We start from the raw sequence: 21,113 nt of genomic DNA on the forward strand, positions 1-21,113 counted from the left end.
GGCTCATCACATAAAGAAGAGAAAGAGGTCTGCCCAGGAGTCGATGGCAGGTCCCCCACGAAGAGCCGCAGGTGAAGGGGAGGCAGGAGGGAGATGGGTCACCAGGAAGCCCCTGAGGGCCTTATAGCCGACTTCTGTCACGGGCACCAACCCCCAGACTGCCCCACACTGCTGGGACGGGCTGGCATCCTAACGACAGGGAACACTGGAGGAAAGAGAACCAGGTAGGCTTAGCGGGAAGGAAACGAAGGTCCCGACGCCCGTTCCCACCACCTGGACCCTGGCGCAACCCGGGAAGCTTCCCCGTGCTCAGCCCCGCTCCTCCCCTGTTCACCAGGCGGCCACCTGCTGTCTCGGGCCAAGGGCCAGCGGACTAGCTTCCCCGAGCCTCTCTCCCACCGTCTGCACACGGGGCTCTCGAGACAAGTCCACGGGTTCACAGGGACAGAGCTCCTCCCGCCGTGGGCCGTCGTCAGCAGCAGCAGGGGCGCCCTCTCTGGAACTTTCTTTTCTGACCTCCACCACCTGGCCCTCAGCTTTACTTTCAGAAGAAAAGCTGTCCCGGAGGCTCCAGGACCCAGGTCAGTGGCCCCGAGGCAGAGCTGCCTGAAGGAGCCTGTGTTCCATGCTGTGGGGTGAGGAGGGGGCCTGGGGCTGAACGAAAGCTCCACATCAGCGGGGCCCCAGCAGCTTTAGGGCCAAGACAGAACTCACGCTGTAGAGGATGTCGGTCCAGCCCTCCATAGTGATGCACTGGAACACCGTCAGGACGGCGAACAGGATGTTGTCGAAGTTGGTGATGCCAAAGTTGGGTCCCGGCCAGTACTCCCGGCACTCGGTGTCACCCTCGCACAGCCGGGCTGGGGCCTCCTTGCCACAGGGGAAGTCGCCCACCGGCTCCGCGTCTGCGAGGAGAAGAAGGGAGCAAGGCTGAGCTCAGAGACACCGAGTTCTCCACCCCCTGCTGGGACTGTGGGCCCCGGAGGCCTCATCACAGTGGGACGGGAATCAGGCACCGAGGGGAACTCTGCTTCCCGCAGCTCCTGCACCTGTGCCGGCTCTGTCCCCGTGCCCACCGTCTGCCCCCGCCCACCCTCAGACCCGCCCACTCAGGAACTGCTGGTCGACCTCTCCTTCCCCACTAGAACCTGCCCATCACTCTGTAGACATGCTGAGGACTCATTCATCTTAAAATCAGAAACAGCAGACTCCTCACCTCTGACTCCTTCTACCACCAACACCCTGCTTCTCCCTCGCAGCCACACCTCCGCCCCACTCCCCCGACGGGCAGACCTGTGCGTCGCGCAGGAGCCCGAGCCCAGCAGGACACGGTGCCGGGGGCCCTGGTGCTCGTCAGGCAGGTCGACCCAACACGGGCCCAGAGCGCGGCCGGGCTCCAGGGCCTGGTCCTCACGGCACTGGCCCCCGCAAAGGGGACGTGCCCCTGCTGGCCTGCAGTCTAGCTGGCAGCCGGGGACCACACAGAGAGATGTTCACGAGATCGCAGAAAACCAGGGCTAAGCTCTGGAATGCGGGGGCAAGCAGCACACGTTAATCCCCTCCACGCCCAAAAGCCTAACAAAAGGACAGAAAAAACTATTTAAAAAAACAAATGTATAACAACACACGGAAAATCCCTCCTATCAACATAGGAGAAATTCTGAGGAATTGCTAGGATGGAAAGCAAATACTCCCAGGTTTAGAAGGCAAAACTGATGATCACACACGTTTATTCCTTTCCCTCCAAATATCTTAGCAAATGCTCATTAAGAAGACTAGGAAGTCATTGTTCGCCTATTTGTAAATAATCATATTCTCTGTAAATAATGACAGTTTTATTTCCTCCTTTCACATTCTTGATAGAGTTCTTTTTCTTGCCTCACGTTCCTGGCCACGACCACCAAGGCTACATGGACCAGAAGTGACCATGTGTGTCTTTATCTTGTTCTTGACCTTAAAGGGAAAGCTCACAAAACTTATGACAAAGTATGATGTTTGCAGGGAATTTTAGGGAGTTTAAGAAAATTCCCTTTTATTTCCAGTTTGATAAGAGGTTTTTTAAAATTATGAATGATTTAAACTTTAATAAAAAACTTTTTCTGCATTTATTGAGATGATCATACAGGTTTTCTCCTTTAACGTGTTTGTAGGTCAAGACACAAACCTTGGAGTTCCCTGGTGGAGCAGTGGTGAAGAATCTGCCTGCCAATTCAGGGGACATGGGTTTGAGCCCTGGTCTGGGAAGATCCCAAATGCCACAGAGCAACTAAGCCCATGTGCCAAAGCTACTGAGCCTGCGCTCTAGAGCCTGTGAGCCACAACTACGGAGCCTGCATGCTGCAACTAATGAAGCCCGCACGCCTAGAGCCTGTGCTCCACAACAAGAGAAGCCACCGCAATGAGAAGCCTGCGCACTGCAACGAAGAGTGGCCCCCGCTGGCCGCAACTAGAGAAAGCCCGCACACAGCAACAAAGACCCAACGCAGCCAAAAAAAAAAGACACAAACCTTAGTGTCACCCTTAACTCTTCCCTTTCTCTTACTCCATGTACAATTGCCCAGAAAACCCAGTTGGCTCAGCAGGCCTCAATGCAAAAGAGACCCAGAACCTGACCCGTTCTAACTGCCAAACAGCCTGGCTCAGAGTCCTAGCATGGCCTGAACCCACAGGACCCCCTCTGCACCACCGCTTCTCACTCCAGCCTTTCACTCTTACTGTTCCTCGTAACTGGAGCTTCTGGCAGGCGAGCACACAGGCCCCCTCTCACGGCACTCAGATTGCTGTCCAGGTGTCACCTTGGCAGAGAGGCCTCCTCCCAGGCCACTCTCTGTGACGCAGGCCCCCCAATTACTCTATTGCAAACACCTTTCTTGTTTCCCTCCTAGAAGCTACTACAATCTGTAATCTTTTTATGTGTTTGTGTCTATCTTGTCTGGGTCCACCTCCTTTGTCTGGCATCTAGAGGGCACCCCCCCCCCGCCCGCCAGGGCCCAAAACACTGCATCTCTCCAGGATGAATGAGTCTGTGGTCCTCATCTGGATGTGAGGAGCGCTGCTAGGCCTCACCTGTACTGTTGGGGAAACAGGCCTTGTGGAATTTGCCCATGTAGAACTCGAGGCCAATGATGGCAAACATGAGGATGGCGAAGAAGAGAAGCAGCCCAATCTGTAGCAGCGGAACCATGGCCTTCATGATGGACTTGAGCACCACCTGCAGACCTGGGGCCAGAGCAGGCAAAGCAGGCAGGTCAGAGGGCACAGTGGGCAGGGCGGGCAGGGGGCTGGGGGCGTGGACAGAACAGCAAGAGCCTGGGCGGCAGGCTTAAGAGTCCTGGCCAAGGTATTGAGCAATGAGTATCCATGAGGCCAAAGGACAGAGCTGGGCCCTCAAAGTGGGGGCAGAGCAGGGAGTGGTGGGGAAGCAAGAAGTCTTGAGGGAAGGAGGACAGAACAGTGAGTGCCTGCATGGGGCAGAGCTGAGAGTCCTTGGGGAGGGGACAAAGCATAGGGTCTCGGGGCAGGGGGAGTGGACTGGGCACTTTCCCAGTTCAGGGGAGGAGAAGCGTGTGGGGTGTCGGTATGAAGTTCTGTGAGATCTCTGAGTCTGTGGAGGGCTCAGGGTGGAGCAAATGCAGAGAGCCCTGAGAGGAAAGATGAGGGAATCCTGGGAGCTGAGAGCAAGGGATGCTGGGAGGGAAAAGCAGGGGATGCTGGGAGGGAAGAGCAGGGGATCCTGGGAACTAAGAGCAGGGGATGCTGGGAGAGAAGAACAGGAAATCCTGGGAACTAAGACCGAGAGATCCTAGGAGGGAAGAACAGGGGATTCTGAGAGGGAAAAGCAGGAGTTCCTGGGAACTAAGTGCAGGGGATCCTGGGAGGGAAAAGCAAGGGATCCTGGGAGGGAAAAGCAGGGGATCCTGGGAACTAAGAGCAGGGGATCCTGGGAGGGAAGAGCAAGGGATCCTAGGAGGGATGAGCAGGGGATCCTGGGAGGGACGAGCAAGGGATCCTGGGAACTAATCAGGGGATCCTGGGAACTAAGAGCAGGGGTTCCTGACAGACCCACCCCTCAGGGAAAGTAAAGCAGGGGGCCTACTCCTAGGGAGTGTTTTACCACTGACCGCAGGGCATGAGTATGTCCAGACCAGAGGAACTGGGCAGAAGAGGCAGAACCCCACTATCCCCACTTCCAGCTTCACCCCAGCTCCTGGGTACAGGCCTGAGCCTTTGCCTGGCAGGGTCTTAGGGCAGAACACGGAGCCAACCAGCAGTCTTCCCTGCAGTTGGCTTGGGCGACACAGCCTCAGGGCCCTGCCACCCAGGCCCTGAGAGAAACCCAAACTTCCACTGGCTTGGAGGAACACAGGCACAGGCGGTCACCGGCCCTCAATGTAGCCTGGCCACCCCCTGCCCTTGCGTGGCCTCCTGAGAAGCCCAGTCCCGGAGCATGTTTAACCAGATTACAGGTCCCAACAGCCCTGCCCAGCCTGAGCCAAGACAGGTGGCCCTTTGCAGCCTCTGTATATGTTCTCAGGCATCCTGCCCCACCACCTTGGTCGATCTCTCACCTGCCCTTTAACCACAGAAAAAGAAGCAAAGAGCTGGAAATACAGCAGAGGGTGTGAGGAGGATCAAAGCTTCCACGTAGGGAAGCGAAGTTACCCTCTGGGTTTTCACGGAGTTGGGAGAGACTGGAGAAGGGCCACTCCTCCCTTCTTCGTGCCTGGTTCCCCGGGGTCAAGGGCAGCAAGCTCAGAGTCACCAAAGGGCCCACTGTTAGGGCCTAACTGGCCATGACAGGGGTTGGGAGAGAGGTCAGTGTCCAGGTAGGCTGGGCCTGATTGCTTTTGCCAGACTCACTTGGAATCCCAGACACCAGCTTCAGGGGCCTCAGCACACGCACAGCCCGCAGGGTTCGCAGGTCAAAGTCAGTGCCAGCTGTGGCGAGGATCCTGGCAGGAACAAAGACAAGGGGGAAGTAAGGGCTTCCGCATGGAGTTGAGAAGAGGGCACGCCCCTCCCACCACCCATGTCCTGTCTTCCAAGAGCAGTGACACCTTCGTGCCTGTGTCCCCCACTGTCCAAGCACGGGGGGTGGTGGGGGTGGGGCATACTAGGCAGGGGATGCCAGGAACTGAATTCAGACGTCCTCACCAGCAATGTTAGGAATGGCTTTTACCAGCATAACCATCCCTCCGGGCATCACCCCGAGAGGACACTTGGTCTCTGATCCCTGGCCAGGACTTGAATCTGTCCTAGAATTGAGTCCAAGCCTGAACCATGTCCCCAAGCAACCCCAACTGCACTCCAAGCTGCCTCATGAGAGGTGGTGACAGCAGGAGCAGGAGTAGAATGGAACTTGAGGGACTTCCGAACAGATGCCACATGGCCTATTCCTCACTTTACCACAGGAGAACACGGGAACAAACAGTGGGGAAAGTGAATAGAGGGTTCAGAGGACTCCATTAGCATAAGAACATCCAATGTCTCCCATCTTAAAACAAAACAGAAAATTCCATATCTGCCTCCAACCCCAGCACATTTCTCTGCTCCCTTCGCTCCAAAGCTCATTGAAAGTGTCAATCTTTGGTCTCCCCACTGCCTTACCTTTCCACCTCTCTTTAGTTTTGTCCAACTATGTTCTCACCTGCACCATTCCACTGAAATGTTTTTGTCAAGGCTTCTTGCCAATGGCAATGGTTAAGTCTCCTTCTATAAATGGTTTCTTCTCTTGCCCATTGGTCAATTCTCTCATTTTCCTCTTAAGATCCTGGGAGTCCCTTCTAGGTCTTCTTTGCAAGCTTTGCCTCCTCTACCAGGCTGAAAAATTAGATGCCTCAAGGCTCACACCATATAGGATCTGCCCAATAGCTTTGAATACCACGGTATGCTTATTGCTCCCAATTTATATCTTTAACTCAAGTCTGGAACTTTGGGCTCATATATCCATCCAACTGCCTTTTTTAACATTTCCACTTGGATAGCAAAAAAAGCATATCAAACATTAATAAAACTAAATAATTCTTTTTAAAACTTTAATGTAAATATTAAAACATGTACTTTTTTTAAGTTCAGAGTTGTTACACGACGGTGACTAAAGAACTTTTTATTCTTTCTCCCAATCTTGCTCCTTCCCCAGTATTCCCTCCTCTCTGTGAATAGCACTAGTCAAGTGTTTCATAAGCCAAAACCAAGACTTCATACCTGACTCCTCTCTCTCTTACACTCCACATCCAATTCACTAACAATCCTGTTAGCTCTACCTTTACAATGCACCCTGGATGCTTGGTGAAAAAGGATTGTTGTCCCCCTACTCTAAATACATAGCAGCAAGGAATAAAATTTGAGAAGCAGCTGGGGTAAAAAATAAGATAAAATGGTCAGGGGAGAAGAAAAGAAGGGCAACAAGAAAATCTATACAAACCAAAATTCCATAGCATGTGAGAAAATCCAATACTAAGAGTGATATTCAACTACTAAAATCAACTATTGGAAGATTAATTTTGTTCAGATGAAATCAACAAATTATGAAACAAAAATAGGCAGAAACAGGTAGATATTCTAAAAACTAGCTAGAAGTTTTGGAAATAAACAAATAGTTATTAAAATAATACCAATAATAATAATAATACTCTAGGCTGGAGACATAGTTGGAGTATATTAATGGTTTAGGACATATACTAAGGAATCACTCACAGACATTGGAAAGACAAAGAAAAAAATGAAAGACAAATTAAGCGATATGGAGGTTAGATCATATATCTAAAACACATCAAATGTAGGTTCCAGAAAAAGAGAACAGAGGGAACATGGTGAAGAAGCAACACTTGAAAAGATAACAGATGAGAAATTTCCAGAATTAAAGACTTGCTTTCTCAAATTTAAAGTGCATTACAAGGTACCAATCACATAAATAAAATACATCCAACTAGAAATGATGTGAGGAACTGCAGAATATCAAACATAAAAAGAAAGTATTAAAGGCTACCAAAAAGAAAAGATGAAATATCTAGGGGAAAAAAAAAGGATAATTAAAAGGAGAGAAAACTTCACCTCAGCAAAAGAAAAAAATATGCTAGAAGACAATTAAGTAATACCTCCAAAAAGCAGCAGGGAAATAATTGACATCTTAGAACTTTATATCCAGCTAAACTGTCAATGAAGAGTGAGGGTAAAATAAACATATTTTCAGAGATAAAATAAGTCATCACCCCAGATCTTCGGTAAAACATGGGAACTGAACCTAAAGGGAAAGCACAGTATACAAGAGCAATGGTAGGCACAGAAATTTTTTAAATAGTTAAATTTAATTAATCATTGATTTTTAAAATTATGATGTCCAATTTTTCATTATTTTCTACATGCAAAACTAACAAGCTAGGCAATAATAAAAATATTTATAGGAGGGGTTGTTCCATGTGTAGTTGCATCAAATTATGTTATAGAGGCTAAATCACTCTTCATTGTATTAGGCCAGAGGATGGCAAACATTTTCTGAAAAGGGCCATTAGTAAATATTTAGGCTTTGTGAGTCATAGAATCTCTGTCACAACCACTCAACTCTATCATTGTAGCATAAAAGCAGATAATATGTAAATGAATGGACAAGGCTGTGTTCCAATAAAACTTTATTTATAAGCACAGGTTGCCAGACAGATGGGCTATAATTTTCTGTCCTCTGTGTTAGACAAATATACAGTTATGTATATATGTTTTAAATGTTAAGGATATCCAGTAAATGGATAGAAATACAGTCTATTTCAAACGATCAGAGGTGAAAATGGTATGTAGGGAACAGGTAATATAGAATATTTTGTCACACTACAAAAGTCAGGAAAAGACTCCCCCAAAACAAAGAAAGAATATAAAGAGAAAACACAGAATAAGATATTAGGCTTAAGTCCAAACATACAAGTAATAATAAGAAATATAAATGAATTTTAATTTCCTATTAAATCATCATACATGATTAGATTGGAGCTTTTGAAAGTCCAACTTTCAAAAAGTTGCTACCTACAAAAGCCATACCTGAAAAAAATACAGAAATGTTGAAAATAAACAGATTTTTTTAAAAGAAAATACTAAGTAAATGCTACAGAAAAGGAAGTTGGTATATAATATTAAAGACAAAATATAATTTAAAGCAAAAAACAATCCTAAAGCTAAAGAGAGATATAATGCATAATACTGAAAGCAAAATTACACCAAGGAATATGATCATCATTAATTTTTATGCACCCAACCTCATAAACTCAAAACAGATAAAGAAAAAGAATGAGAACTCCTCCAACATAGTGGAAGATCCTAACAAAGCTCTCATCAGAACCTGAAAGACTAAACACCAAAATTTAGTAAGGCTGAACAAGATTAAAACAGAATTAGCACCCTTGATCCATTTTATTGTTCTAATCTTCTATATCTTTCATATATTACCTTTATCTCCCTACCTATCTATCATCTATCTATCTATCATCTATCAGTCATCTATAATCTATTTTTCTAACAAAATGTGTTCCTAACAAATAGAAAATACATATTTTCAGGAGTACATGGGAATAGCTTTGAAAATATCCTACATCACAAAAGAAGCCTCAGCAAATTTCAAAAACTTAGTAACATATATTATTGTACTTCTCCAATTAAATAAGAATACTACTATTAAAACACATTTTTAAAAACTTGCATTATAGAAACCTTCAAAATGCACAACTAAATAACTCATTAATTAAAGACATTACCAAATATTTAGAACTCATCAACAACAAAAATACTACATATTATATGTGTGAGGTTCAGTCAAAGTGATGCCTTAGGGGAAATTTATAAACTTAACTGATTTTATTTTTTTGAAGATTAAAAATAAATAAACCAAGTACTGCTATGTCTCAAGGACCTTAAAAAAGAATAGCAGGGTAAATTTAGAGAAAGTAGAAAAATGGAAATAATAAAGAGTAGACATGGTGAAAATAGAAAATAGAGAAATAATAGAAAGCTGAATCTTTGAAAGTTTAATCAAATGAACAAGCTTCTGGCAAGAATAATCAAGAAAAAGAGACTGTACACACACATACAAAAGATACATATACAAATACACATAGTATATGCATGCATGCACACATGTACACTTATATATTTGTGTGTGCATACATGTGTACACACATGCACAGGAGTGTATAAAAATACAGGGAACACAACTACAGACAGGAGAGGATTTTATAATCACAAAAGAATATTATTAACAATTTTATGCCAATAGATGCTAAAACTTTGAGGAAATGAATATATCCTCTTGAAAAGCAACTTACCAAAAGTGACAGAAGAAGAAGAAAACCTGAATAAACCATGAACAATTGTATTAGTTTTCTATTCTGTAAAAACTTACCACAAATTTAGTGACTTGAAATAGCACCCATTTATTAGCTCACAGTTCTGTAGGCCAGAAGTCAGGGCACATCGTGGCTAAATTCTCTGCTGCAGGTCTCACAAGGCTGAAATCAAGGCAACAGCCAGCTGCATTCTCGTCTGGAAGCTAAACTAGGGCAAGTGATGCTTTCCAGCCCCTTCAGGTTGTCTGCAGAGTTCACTTTCTTGCAGTAGGAATGGAGTTCCCTTGCCTTACTATCAGCCGGGGACTTCTCTTAGCCCCTGGAGGCCACTCTCAGATCCTTGCCACCTGGCCCCTCAACAGTCCCTCTCACACTTCTACACTCTCTGACTACAGGAAGAGCCCAGTCCCTTTAAAGGGATCACCTGATGAGGTCAGCCCCACCCAAATAATCTCCCTTTCGGTTAACTCAGAGTCAACCGATTCATAACCTAACCACAGGAGTGATATCTCATCGTACCCACAGGATCTGCCTGCACTCAAGGGGATATGGCTGTGCAGGTGGGCAGGCAGGGGGCCAGAATCTTGGATCATTTACAAGAATTAATTTGGATTCAGTTTTCCTCTGCCAGAATATCAGATCCAGACAATTTTACAAGTGTGTTCTTACAAACATTCAGAGAACAGAAAATTATATGTTATACAAACTGTTTCAGAGAATAAAAATACAAGAAAAGCTCCCAACTCATTTTATGATGCTGGTATAATCTTGATATCAAGACTGGAACCATCCAATAAAGATGTGAAAAAAAAAAAGACTGGAACCATAATTCAAAAAGATACATGCATGGGCTTCCCTGGTGGCACAGTGGTTGAGAGTCTGCCTGCCAATGCAGGGGACCCGGGTTCATGCCCCGGTCCGGAAAGATCCCACATGCCGTGGAGAGGCTAGGCCAGTGAGCCATGGCCGCTGAGCCTGCGCGTCCGGAGCCTGTGCTCCGCAACGGGAGAGGCCATAACAGTGAGAGGCCCACGTACCGCAAAGAAAAAAAAAAAAAGATACATGCACCCCAGTGTTCATAGCAGCATTATTTACAATAGCCAAGACATGAAGGCAACCAGGGACAGATGAGTGGATAAAGAAGATGTGGTATATTTATACAATGGAATATTACTCAGCTATAAAAAAAGAATGAAATAATTCCATTTGCAGCAACATGGATGGACCTAGAGATAATCATACTAAGTGAAGTAAACCAGAGAAATACAAATATCATATGATATTGCTTATATGTGGAATCTAAAAAAATGATACAAATGAACTTATATACAAAACAGAAATAGACCCATAGACATAGAAAACAAACCTATGGTTACCAAAGGGGAAAGGTGGGGGAGGGATAAATTAGAAGTTTGGGATTAACATATATGCACTACTATATATAAAACAATAGCCAACAAAGACCGACGGTTTAGCACAGGGAACTATACTCAATATTTTGCAATAAACTATAAGGGAAAAGATTCTGATAAAAATAGATATATATGTATGTATAACTGAATCACTTTGCTGTACACCTGAAACTAACACAACATTGTAAATCAACTATACTTCAATTTTAAAAATAATAAAAAATTTTTAAAGACTGGAAAAGGGCAAGATAAATTTATACATATCTCAATTATGAACTCAAATTTTAAATAAAATATTAGAGTAAATCGAATTCAAAGGTACATATGTTAAGAGTTTATAATGGCCAACTGAGTTGTCATAGGAAAATAAGAATAATTCAATAGTAGAATAACTATTAATGTAATCCACCACATGAAAAATCAATATAAAAGCCATATAATCATGTTAAAATTTTCAGAAAAATTATTTGATAAAATTTCAGTATCATTCATGATAAAGAGAATTAGGAACAGGAAATTCCTTAAAATAACAATAGGTATCTACTAAAAACCATTAGGAGCACTTCTCTTTAAATTCAGGGATAACACAAATATACCACTTATATCATATGGAGGCCCTAGCCAAGGCAAAAAGACAAGGACAAGAAAAAGAAAAAAAAAGTTTAGAAAGGAGGAAACGAACTGTCTTATTCACAGATAATGTGATTTCTACATAGAAAATCCAAAAGCATATAGAGTACAGAAAAACTATTAGAACTAATTAGAAAGTTCAGCAAGGTTATGAAATACCAAATACATATACAAAAATCAATTGTTTTCATTTACTATTAGAAAATGCAAATTTTTAAAGCTCTTATTCTAATGGGTATGGGGCTCCTTCCTGGGGTAATGAAAACGTTCTAAAATTAGTGGTGATGGTTGTACAACTCTATGACTATACTGAAAAAATCACTGAATTGTATACTTTTAAAGTATGAATTTTATAGTATGTGAATTACATCTCGATAAAGCTGACATAAAATACTGTTTATATTAGCAACAAAATCTATAAAGTATCTCAGAATAAGCTCAATAAAATAAGTGCAATATCTTGATAATAATAGTCATAAAACATTCTGAAGAGCAAAGAGATAATAGAGATGAACCATATTAATAGATGAGACAATTCGACATTTTTAGATGTCCCTTTCCCCAAATTAATCCACAAATTCAATGAAATTCCAATAAAAATCTCAACAGATCTTATATGTAGAAAATCCTAAATTTGTAGAAAATCCACCAAAAATTACCAGAACTAATGAATTCAGCAAAGTTTCAGGATATAAAGTCAACACAAAAAAACAGATTGTATTCTATATACTTACAATGAACAACCAACAAAGGATATTTTTTTAAAATCCATTTATAATGGCACCAAAAAGAATAAAATACTTAAGAATAAAATTAAGGAGGTGAAAGACTTGTACCCTGAAAACTACAAAACACTGGTGAAGGAAATTAAAGAACACTAAACAAACAGAAAGACATCCCATGTTAATGGATTGGAAAACAATATTGTTAAGACATCAATACCCAAAGCAATCTACGGATTCAATGCAATACTGACCAAAATTCCGAAGACATTTTTTGCAGAAATAGCAAAACTCATCCTAGAATTCATATGGACTCTCAAGGGACTCTGGATAGTCAAAACGATAGAATAATAACCCAGAAACGAATCCTTACATACACAGTCAATTGATTTTCAATAAGAATGCCAAGACCATTCAAAGAGGAAAAGACAGTCTTTTCACCAAATTATGCTGGAAAAACTAGATGTCCACATGCAAAAATATTAAGTTGGACCCATATCTTATGCAATACACAAAAAGCAACTCAAAGTGGATCAAAGTTCTAAATGTAAGACCTTAAACTACAATACTCAAAAGAAAATACAAGAGAAAATCTTCATGACATTGAATTTGGCAATGATTTCTTGGAAATGACACCAAAAGCCTGAGCAATAAAAGAAAATATACAAAAATTGGACTTCATCAAAATTTTACAAAACTTTTGTACATCAAAGGACATTATCAAGAGAGTGAAAAGACAAGCTACAGAATGGGATAAAGTATTCACAAGTCATATATCTAATAAGGGATTAATATCCAGAATATATTAAGAACTCCTACAACTCAACAATAATAAAAACCCAATTTAAAAATAGGCAAAGGGGCTTCCCTGGTGGCGCAGTGGTTGAGAATCCGCCTGACGATGCAGGGGATACGGGTTCGTGCCCCGGTCCGGGAAGATCCCACATGCCGCGGAGCGGCTGGGCCCATGAGCCATGGCCGCTGAGCCTGCGCATCCGGAGCCTGTGCCCCGCAACGGGAGAGGCCACAACAGTGAGAGGCCCGCGTACCACAAAAAAAAAAAAAAAATAGGCAAAGGACTTGAATGGATATTTCTTCAAAAAAGATATACAAATGGCCATTAAGCACAAGAAAAGGTGCTCAACATCACTAATTATTAGGGAAATGCAAATCAAAACTATAATAAGATACCAATCACACCCATAAGGATGACTACTATTATAAAAAAAAAAAAAAAAGGAAAATAACAGTGTTGGCAAGGATATGAAGAAACAAGAACTCTTGTGCGTTGTTGATGGGAATGTAAAATGGTACAGCTGCTGTGGAAAACAGTACAGTGATTCCTCAAAAAGCTGAACATAAAATTACCATATGATCCAGCAATTCCACTCTTGGGTATATATCCAAAAGAAATGAAACAAGGTCTCAAAGAGATTTATTTGTTACACCCAGGATCATAACAGCAGTATTCACAACAGCTAAAACATAGAAGGAACACAAGTGTCCATCAGTGGATGCATGGAGAAGAAAATTATGGTATATACAAACACTGGAATATTATTCAGCCTTAAAAAGGGAGGAAATTCTAATACATAATGCAACTTAGATGAATCCTGAAGACAGTATGCTAAATGAAATAAGCCAGTCACAAAAAAAAAAAGACAAGTACTGTAGGATTCCACTTTTATGAGATACTTAGTCAAAATCATAGAGGCAGAAAGTAGAACGGTGGTTCTCAAGCTCTGAGCGGAGGGAGAGATGGGGGTTGTTGTTTAATGAGGACAGAGTTTCACACCTGAAAGATGAAAAGAGCTGTGGAGATGGACGGAGGTGATGGCTACCCAACAGTATGAATGTACTTAATACCGCTGAACTGCACACTTAAGAGTGATTAAGGTGGTCAATTTTATGTTATGTGTATTTTGCCACAATTTTTAAAGTTGGAAAATAAAAGTAGGCCTAAGTGCAGAAAGCAAACTTTAAAACTTTGGGAAACTGGTGGCGCAGTGGTTGAGAATCCGCCTGCCGATGCAGGGGACACGGGTTCGTGCCCCGGTCCGGGAAGATCCCACATGCCGCGGAGCAGCTGGGCCCGTGAGCCATGGCCGCTGAGCCTGCGCGTCCAGAGCCTGTGCTCCGCAACGGGAGAGGCCACAACAGTGAGAGGCCCGCGTACCACAAAAAAATTTAAAAAAAAAAAAAAACTTTGGGAAAACAAAACAAAACAAAAAGACATGAGAACAGTTCTATGACTATGAGTTAAGGAAGGATTTCTGAAGAACACATAAAAATGGCAAACCATAAAGTGATACACTGATAAATCTGACTACAATAAAATTTAAACTATACTACAAAAGCTATAGAGAAAGTGAAAAGAAAATGATACTGGCAATGCAAAAAACTGACAGAACTGGTTTCCGGAATACATAAAGAATTCCTATACATTCACATGAAAAATACAAATAACCTATAAGAAAAATAAGCAAATTACAAAAGAGAAAAGATGTTCAAAACCACTGACAATCAGGGAAATTCAAATTAAACTAACAAAGAGATACCATTTCATATCCTCAGTTTAGCAAACAGTGTTAAAGCTGGTGACGCCAAACAGCAGCTCTGCTGGTGGAAGAGAAAACTGTAGAACCATTCTGGAGAGCATTTGGCCACTTCTAGAAAATTTTTAAATGAACATATGGACTCGACTTGCCTCACAAGCGTTTGCAGAAACGTACACAGGCGTGTTAGCTGTGGCACTGCCTTTAATAGTGAAAACAGGAATCACCTACTGCGCATCGCACAGAGAGAGAAACCATTAATGCGGTCCATGCATACAGTGGACCATTTACCACAGTAAAATACGACGAGCACGCAAAATTAAATAAACTATACACATTAACGTGGCAACGCTTACAGCGATGTGAAGGGGTAAAAAGGCAAGTTGTGAAACAATTATGTATCTATGTTTAAATGCATATACACGCTCACACAATTAAAACCATGCAAACAAGACTGCATATTATTTATCAATAGGGACGTATTTAGTACAAGTTGGAAGCCCTCCCCCCAACACACACGCACTGGATAATGAACATAAATCAGGATAGTCGTTACCACCAAAAGGTGAAAGAGAAGGACAGAAAAAGAAAAGGGAATTTGGTGGAGGGATTGTAATCAGAAGACTTCAACTGTATCTAATGTTTTATTTCTCTAAGAGAGAAATCTGCAAAGCTAAGAGCCCATTTACAGGGAGGTGTGAGGGAGGGGAACACGCATTTTGAAACAACACACGGGCATGCTGCCCGCAAAAGACAGAAACAGTCCGGACGGCGAAGGGCCCTGGAGAAGCTCCATGGCCACTCGCAGGAGGAGACAAATCACACAGAAAGAAAAGCCATCTCTCCCTCCGCCTACGGCTTCCTGTCTCCCAGGCATCATGACGTTCACAGGCTTGTCTCAACCCTGACATGTCAGTAAGATGACCTGAGAGGTCACGCCATTGGCAGACACGTGCGATACAGAAACTCGTTTTGCCATGGCATCGCTGTCACGGGCCTGTGGGACAGGAAAACAACTTCTTGTTTTTTAATGAAGAATCAAAGGTTTTCAGACCCAGGCAGGAATGTCTACAGTCTTAAGAACCATAAAAACACAAAATCTACCCAAATGATGTAAGCAGCCCCATGGAGTAAATCACAACCTAACTACAGCCACTGGGGCTTGAGACCCTGTGTGTGAGAGGTCCTGCCACGACATCAGTGTTCAGGGAAGGGTCCGGCCTCATTCCGCCCGGGAAAGCTCTCCGAGGAGGCCACCCGGGAGCCACCAGGGAAGGAAATTCTGTTTCATCTGTTCTGAGATGACAGTTTCCTTAGTGGATCGGCAATATTAAAGTCCTAGGAAGAATCAGAATTAAATACAGAAATGTTTATGAAAATCAAACCTTCTGTGTTAATAGTACGGTGTTAGGATTAAAAGAATTTATCAGAACACATTAACACGCTAACCAGGGCTGCGTTTAGCATCACATTAGCCCTGTGATTCTAATTTTTAAATGTAATGGAAAAATTGATTTAGACGTGTGATTTTAAGTTGAAAACTTCATAAGTTTGTAAAACGTATTGGAACATTTAAGCAAATGTATGAATCACCATATTTACACTCTTAATTAGCTGGATATACAGAACTGAAGTACTTAGGAAAGTCCAGTTACAATAAATTTATAAATGAAATATTAAATGTTTTACTTTAAGCTTATCAAATGGAATAAAAACCCTACTTAGAGTCTCCTTGAAAGTGATTGTTAAAAATTGCAAAACGTATAAATATAATTTTTCATAAGCTGAATCTAAAAATAGTTAATATTTTTTCCAGTTTTATTGAGAAATAACTGACATACGTCACTATAAATGCTTACGGCATACAGCATGGTGGTTTGATTTACATATATTGTGAAATTATTGCCGCAATAGGCTTAGTTAACATCCATTATCTCATGTAGATGCAATGAAAAAAAAGAAAACAAATTTCCTCCTTGTGATGAGAACTCTTAGGATCTACCGTCTCCGCAGCTTTCTTGTAGATTACATCCCGTGTGAGCTACGGGCACCGTGCCGCGCGCCACATCCCCGGGGCTTGGGTATCTTGTAATTGTACGTTTGTACCTTCTGACCACTTTCCTCCAGTTCCCCCTCCCCACCCTCTATCCCCACTCTGGGAACCACAAATCTGACCTCCTTTCCTATGAGTTAGGTGGGTTGTGTTTCTTTTAGATTCCACATATAAGTACAGTATTTGTCTATCTCTGTCTGACTCATTTCACTTAGCATAAGGCCTTCAAGATCCATCCATGTTGTCACAAACTGAATCTAAAATTTTAAAGGAATTATATTTTTGGATGTGTCATGTTAATAAACTGAATGATGATTTTTAAAAATTAAAATGTTTCTATGCACAAAATCCACTCTCAAGGGTACCAACAAACCCACATGCGTCATGAAGGATTTCCTTTTAAATCAGATAATAAAATAAGAATTACTACCATAAATCTCATTTAATCTTATTTCAAGAGTTCTGGCTAACATAACAGAATATGAATAAGACATAAGGGAAGGAATAGATAAAATAAGTATTTCTGGAAGACAATGATAAAACTCCCAGGAACTTGGTCGAGAGCAGAGTTTCTCAAAGCACCATCCCAGGACCAGCAGCGGTGTGAACTCTGGGCCCCACCCACCGGCCCCTGGAGGGTGGGCCCAGCACCAGGATTGAGGGAAGCCCTGCAGCTGATTCTGACACCCACTCAAGTTGTGCGGGCCGCTGGTCAGGAACATCACCTTGAACCCCTTCCTGCAGGTTTGCAAGTCTCACCCTCCACCCCCGACTTCCACAGAGGACAGAAAGTAGAACAACGCCTTAAGAGAAAAGTACAGCACAAGAGCAATTATAGAAAAACAACAACAGGCACGGAAAGGCAACCTTTAGATATTGTCATCACAGTGCTGAGAAATCTGGGCTGGAAAAAAAACAAAACTTGGCTGCGAGCTCACCATCAATCAGCAAGCAGAGACCAGCGCAAGTCCCCTCAGAGTGGCCTGCGGGGGCCAAGCCCGCGAGCACAGTGAGAGCACAAATTCCCCAAAGCCGAAGTGGGACCAAACGTGGCCAGTCGGACATCTAATGAAACAAAACTGCTCAACCACAACGGCCTCACACACAAACCACTGAGGAATAACTTTAAAATGTGAGTGACCGGGACTTGCCTGGTGGCGCAGTGGTTAAGAATCCACCTGCCAATGCAGGGGACACGGGTTCCAGCCCTGGTCCAGGAAGATCCCACGTGCCGCAGAGCAACTAAGCCCGTGCGCCACAACTACTGAGCCTGCATGCCGCAACTACTGAAGCCTGCACGCCTAGAGCCTGTGCTGTGCAATAAGAGAAGCCACCGCAATGAGAAGCCGAGTAGCCCCCGCCCAAAGCCTGCACACAGCAACGAAGCATAGGCTCCCGCTCGCCGCAACTAGAGAAACCCCACAAGCAGCAACAAAGACCCAACGCAGCCAATAATTAATTAATTAATTTTTTAAAATAAATGTGAGTGACCTACACCAAGAAAACTACAAGACTTTATTTACCGAGAGGGGAGCATCGAACACATGTTAAGATACATGCTACTCCTGGATGGGCAGAAAAACATGGATTTTTAAAACCTGATTCTCCACAAATTGACTTAGAGATTCTCAATAATTGAAACAATCTCCCAAAAGGAATTCTTTGGACTACAGCAACATGATTTCAGAGTTATCTGGAAAACTAAATAGGCAAAAAAATTAAAGAAATATTCAGAAAAGAAGAGCAAAGAGAGAAGGTTTTGTTTCATGAGATACTGAAATGCTACTTTGAGCTCAACAGCTAGACCACAGGCCAGATGGGTTCAAATCAAAGCAGAAGCAGCGCCTGTCACACACAGAAGCACTTAAATATGTGATGAAGGAAGCATAACCAAATGACGGGAGAGTGAAGAATTTTTTAATATGATTTATTGTCATCCAACTTCTAGGCATTTCTCCCAAGGAAATAATCAGAGGTGTGGCACAGATGTATGTATGTTTTTTGGTCTTTTCTATAAAAGCAAAATTGGAAATAACGTAAATGCTCAACAAAAAGGGGATGACTGGGGTCAGTCCACACGGCAGAAGAACCCTGTCTTCAGCGCACACTCAGTGGTGCAGGATGCTCGGACACCAGGCCCCTGTGTGCACAGGGCCCCCTGGGGACCCCTCGCGTGGCATCTTGGGCAACGCTGCCCAGCTGAGGAGGCAGCCTGCCCCTACGCCCCTGGAGTATGATACCAACTGTGTATTTTAAAAACTTACACATAGAAAAGGCTCGGAAGGAAATAGCTCAAAATATTAATAGTGGTTATCTCAGGATGGTGGGATTGTGGGTCATTGTTTTTACTCTTTCCAATATATGAGCATTTTAAAGTGAGAAAATCAATATTTTTTATTTATACAGAAAAGGAAAACGTGTACCCTCCATTGAAATTTTTAAAAATAATAAAATAACTTGGGAGAGAAGATAGCGGAAGAGTAACGCGGAGATCACCTTCCTCCCCACAAATACATCAGAAATACATCTACGCGTGGAACGGCTCCTACAGAACACCCACCGAACGCTGGCAGAAGCCCTCAGACCTCCCCAAAGGCAAGAAACACCCCACGTACCTGGGTGGGGCAAAAGAAAAAAGAATAAACAGAGACAAAAGAATAGGGACGGGACCTGCACCGGTGGGAGGGAGCCGTGAAGGAGGAAAGGTTCCCACACACTAGGAGCCCGTTTGCGGGCGGAGACTGTGGGTGGCTGGGTGGAAGCTTCGGAGCCGCGGAGGAGAGCGCAGCCACAGGGTGCGGAGGGCAAAGCGGAGAGATTCCGCAGAAGATCGGTGCCGACCGGCACTCACCAGCCCGAGAGGCTCGTCTGCTCACCGCCGGGGCGGGCGGGGCCGGGAGCTGAGGCTCGGGCTTTGGTCGGAAGCCGGGAGAGGCCTGGGGTTGGCGGCGTGAACACAGCCTGAAGGGGTCTAGTGCGCCACGGCTGGCCGGGAGGGAGTCCGGGAAACTCTGGAGCTGCCGAAGAGGCAAGAGACCTTTTCTTCCCTCTTTGCTTCCCGGGGCGCGAGGAGAGGGGTTTAAGCGCTCTGCTTAACGGAGCCCCAGAGACGGGCGCGGAGCTGCCGAAGAGACAGGAGACTTTTTCTTGCCTCTTCGCTTCCTCGGGCGCGAGGAGAGGGGATTAAGCGCGCCGCGTAAAGGAGCTCCAGAAACGGGCGCGAGCCGCGGCTACCAGCGCGGACCCCAGAGACGGGCGTGGGACGCTAGGGCCGCTGCTGCCGCCACCAAGAAGCCTGTGTGTGAGCACAGGTCACTGTCCACACCGCCCCTCCCGGGAGCCTGTGCAGCCCGCCACCGCCAGGGTCCCATGATCCAGGGACTGCTTCCCCGGGTGAGCGCGCGGCGCGCCTTGGGCTGCTGCAGCGTGACGCTGGCCTCTGCCGCCGCGGGCTCGCCCCGCATCCGTGCCCCTCCCTCCCCCGGCCTGAGTGAGCCAGAGCCCCCGAATCAGCTGCTCCTTTAACCCCGTCCTGTCTGAGCGAAGAGCAGATGCCCTCGGACGACCTACACGCAGAGGCGGGGCCAAGTCCAAAGCTGAACCCCAGGAGCTGTGCGAACAGAGAGGAGAGGGGGAGGTCTCTCCCAGCAGCCTCAGGAGCAGCGGATTAAAGGTCCACAATCAGCTTGAAGTGCCCTGCATCTGTGGAAAACCTGAATAGACAGCGAATCTTCCCAAGTTGAGGAGGTGGACTTTGGGAGCAAGTTATATTATTATTTTCCCCTTTTTCTCTTTTTGTGAGTGTGTATGTGTGTGCTTCTGTGTGAGATTTTGTCTGTATAGCTTTGCTTTCACCATTTGTCCTAGGGTTCTGACCAAACTGTTTTTGTTTTGTTTTTTTAAATAAAATTTTTCTTCTTAACAATTATTTTTTATTTTAATAACTTTATTTTATCCTACTTTATTTTATCTTTTCTTTCTTTCTTCCTTTCTTACTTTTTCTTTCTTTCTCCCCTCCCTTCTTCTCTTCCTTCCTCCATTCCTTCCTTTCTTCCTTCCTTCCTTCCTTTCTTTCTTTCCTTTCTATTTTTTCTCCCTTTTATTCTGAGCCGTGTGGATTAAGGCTCTTGGTGCCCCAGCCAGGCGTCAGGGCTGTGTCTCTGAGGTGGGAGAACCAACTTCAGGACACTGATCCACAAGAGACCTCCCAGCTCCACATAATATCAAACAGTGAAAATCTCCCAGAGATCTCCATCTCAACACCAAGACCCAGCTTCACTCAACAACCAGCAACCTACAGTGCTGGACACCCTATGCCAAACAAATAGCAAGACAGGACTACAGGACTACAGCCCCATCCATTAGCAGAGAGGCTGCCTAAAATCATAATAAGGCTACCGACATCCCAAAACACA

The 21,113-nt window shown here is 44.0% G+C and overlaps 1 protein-coding gene across 6 annotated transcripts in view; it reads right to left on the reverse strand.

The window, feature by feature from the left end:
• The window catches only part of CACNA1B (calcium voltage-gated channel subunit alpha1 B), a 194,564-nt gene that overhangs the window by 140,438 nt on the left and 33,013 nt on the right, over positions 1-21,113 (reverse strand). For 5 of the 6 annotated variants that reach the window (XM_067040195.1, XM_067040194.1, XM_059073189.2 and 2 more), the window contains exons 4-6: positions 4,861-4,952; positions 3,067-3,219; positions 715-905 (exon numbers count right to left, since the gene is read on the reverse strand). In XM_067040195.1, coding sequence (XP_066896296.1) covers positions 715-905; positions 3,067-3,219; positions 4,861-4,952 — 436 coding nt within the window. The remainder of the gene's footprint in view (positions 1-714; positions 906-3,066; positions 3,220-4,860; positions 4,953-21,113) is intronic. The other variant, XM_067040196.1, reaches the window with a different exon arrangement.

Source organism: Kogia breviceps, chromosome 8 (assembly GCF_026419965.1).
Source record: "Kogia breviceps isolate mKogBre1 chromosome 8, mKogBre1 haplotype 1, whole genome shotgun sequence".
Classification (NCBI taxonomy): Eukaryota; Metazoa; Chordata; class Mammalia; order Artiodactyla; family Physeteridae; genus Kogia; species Kogia breviceps.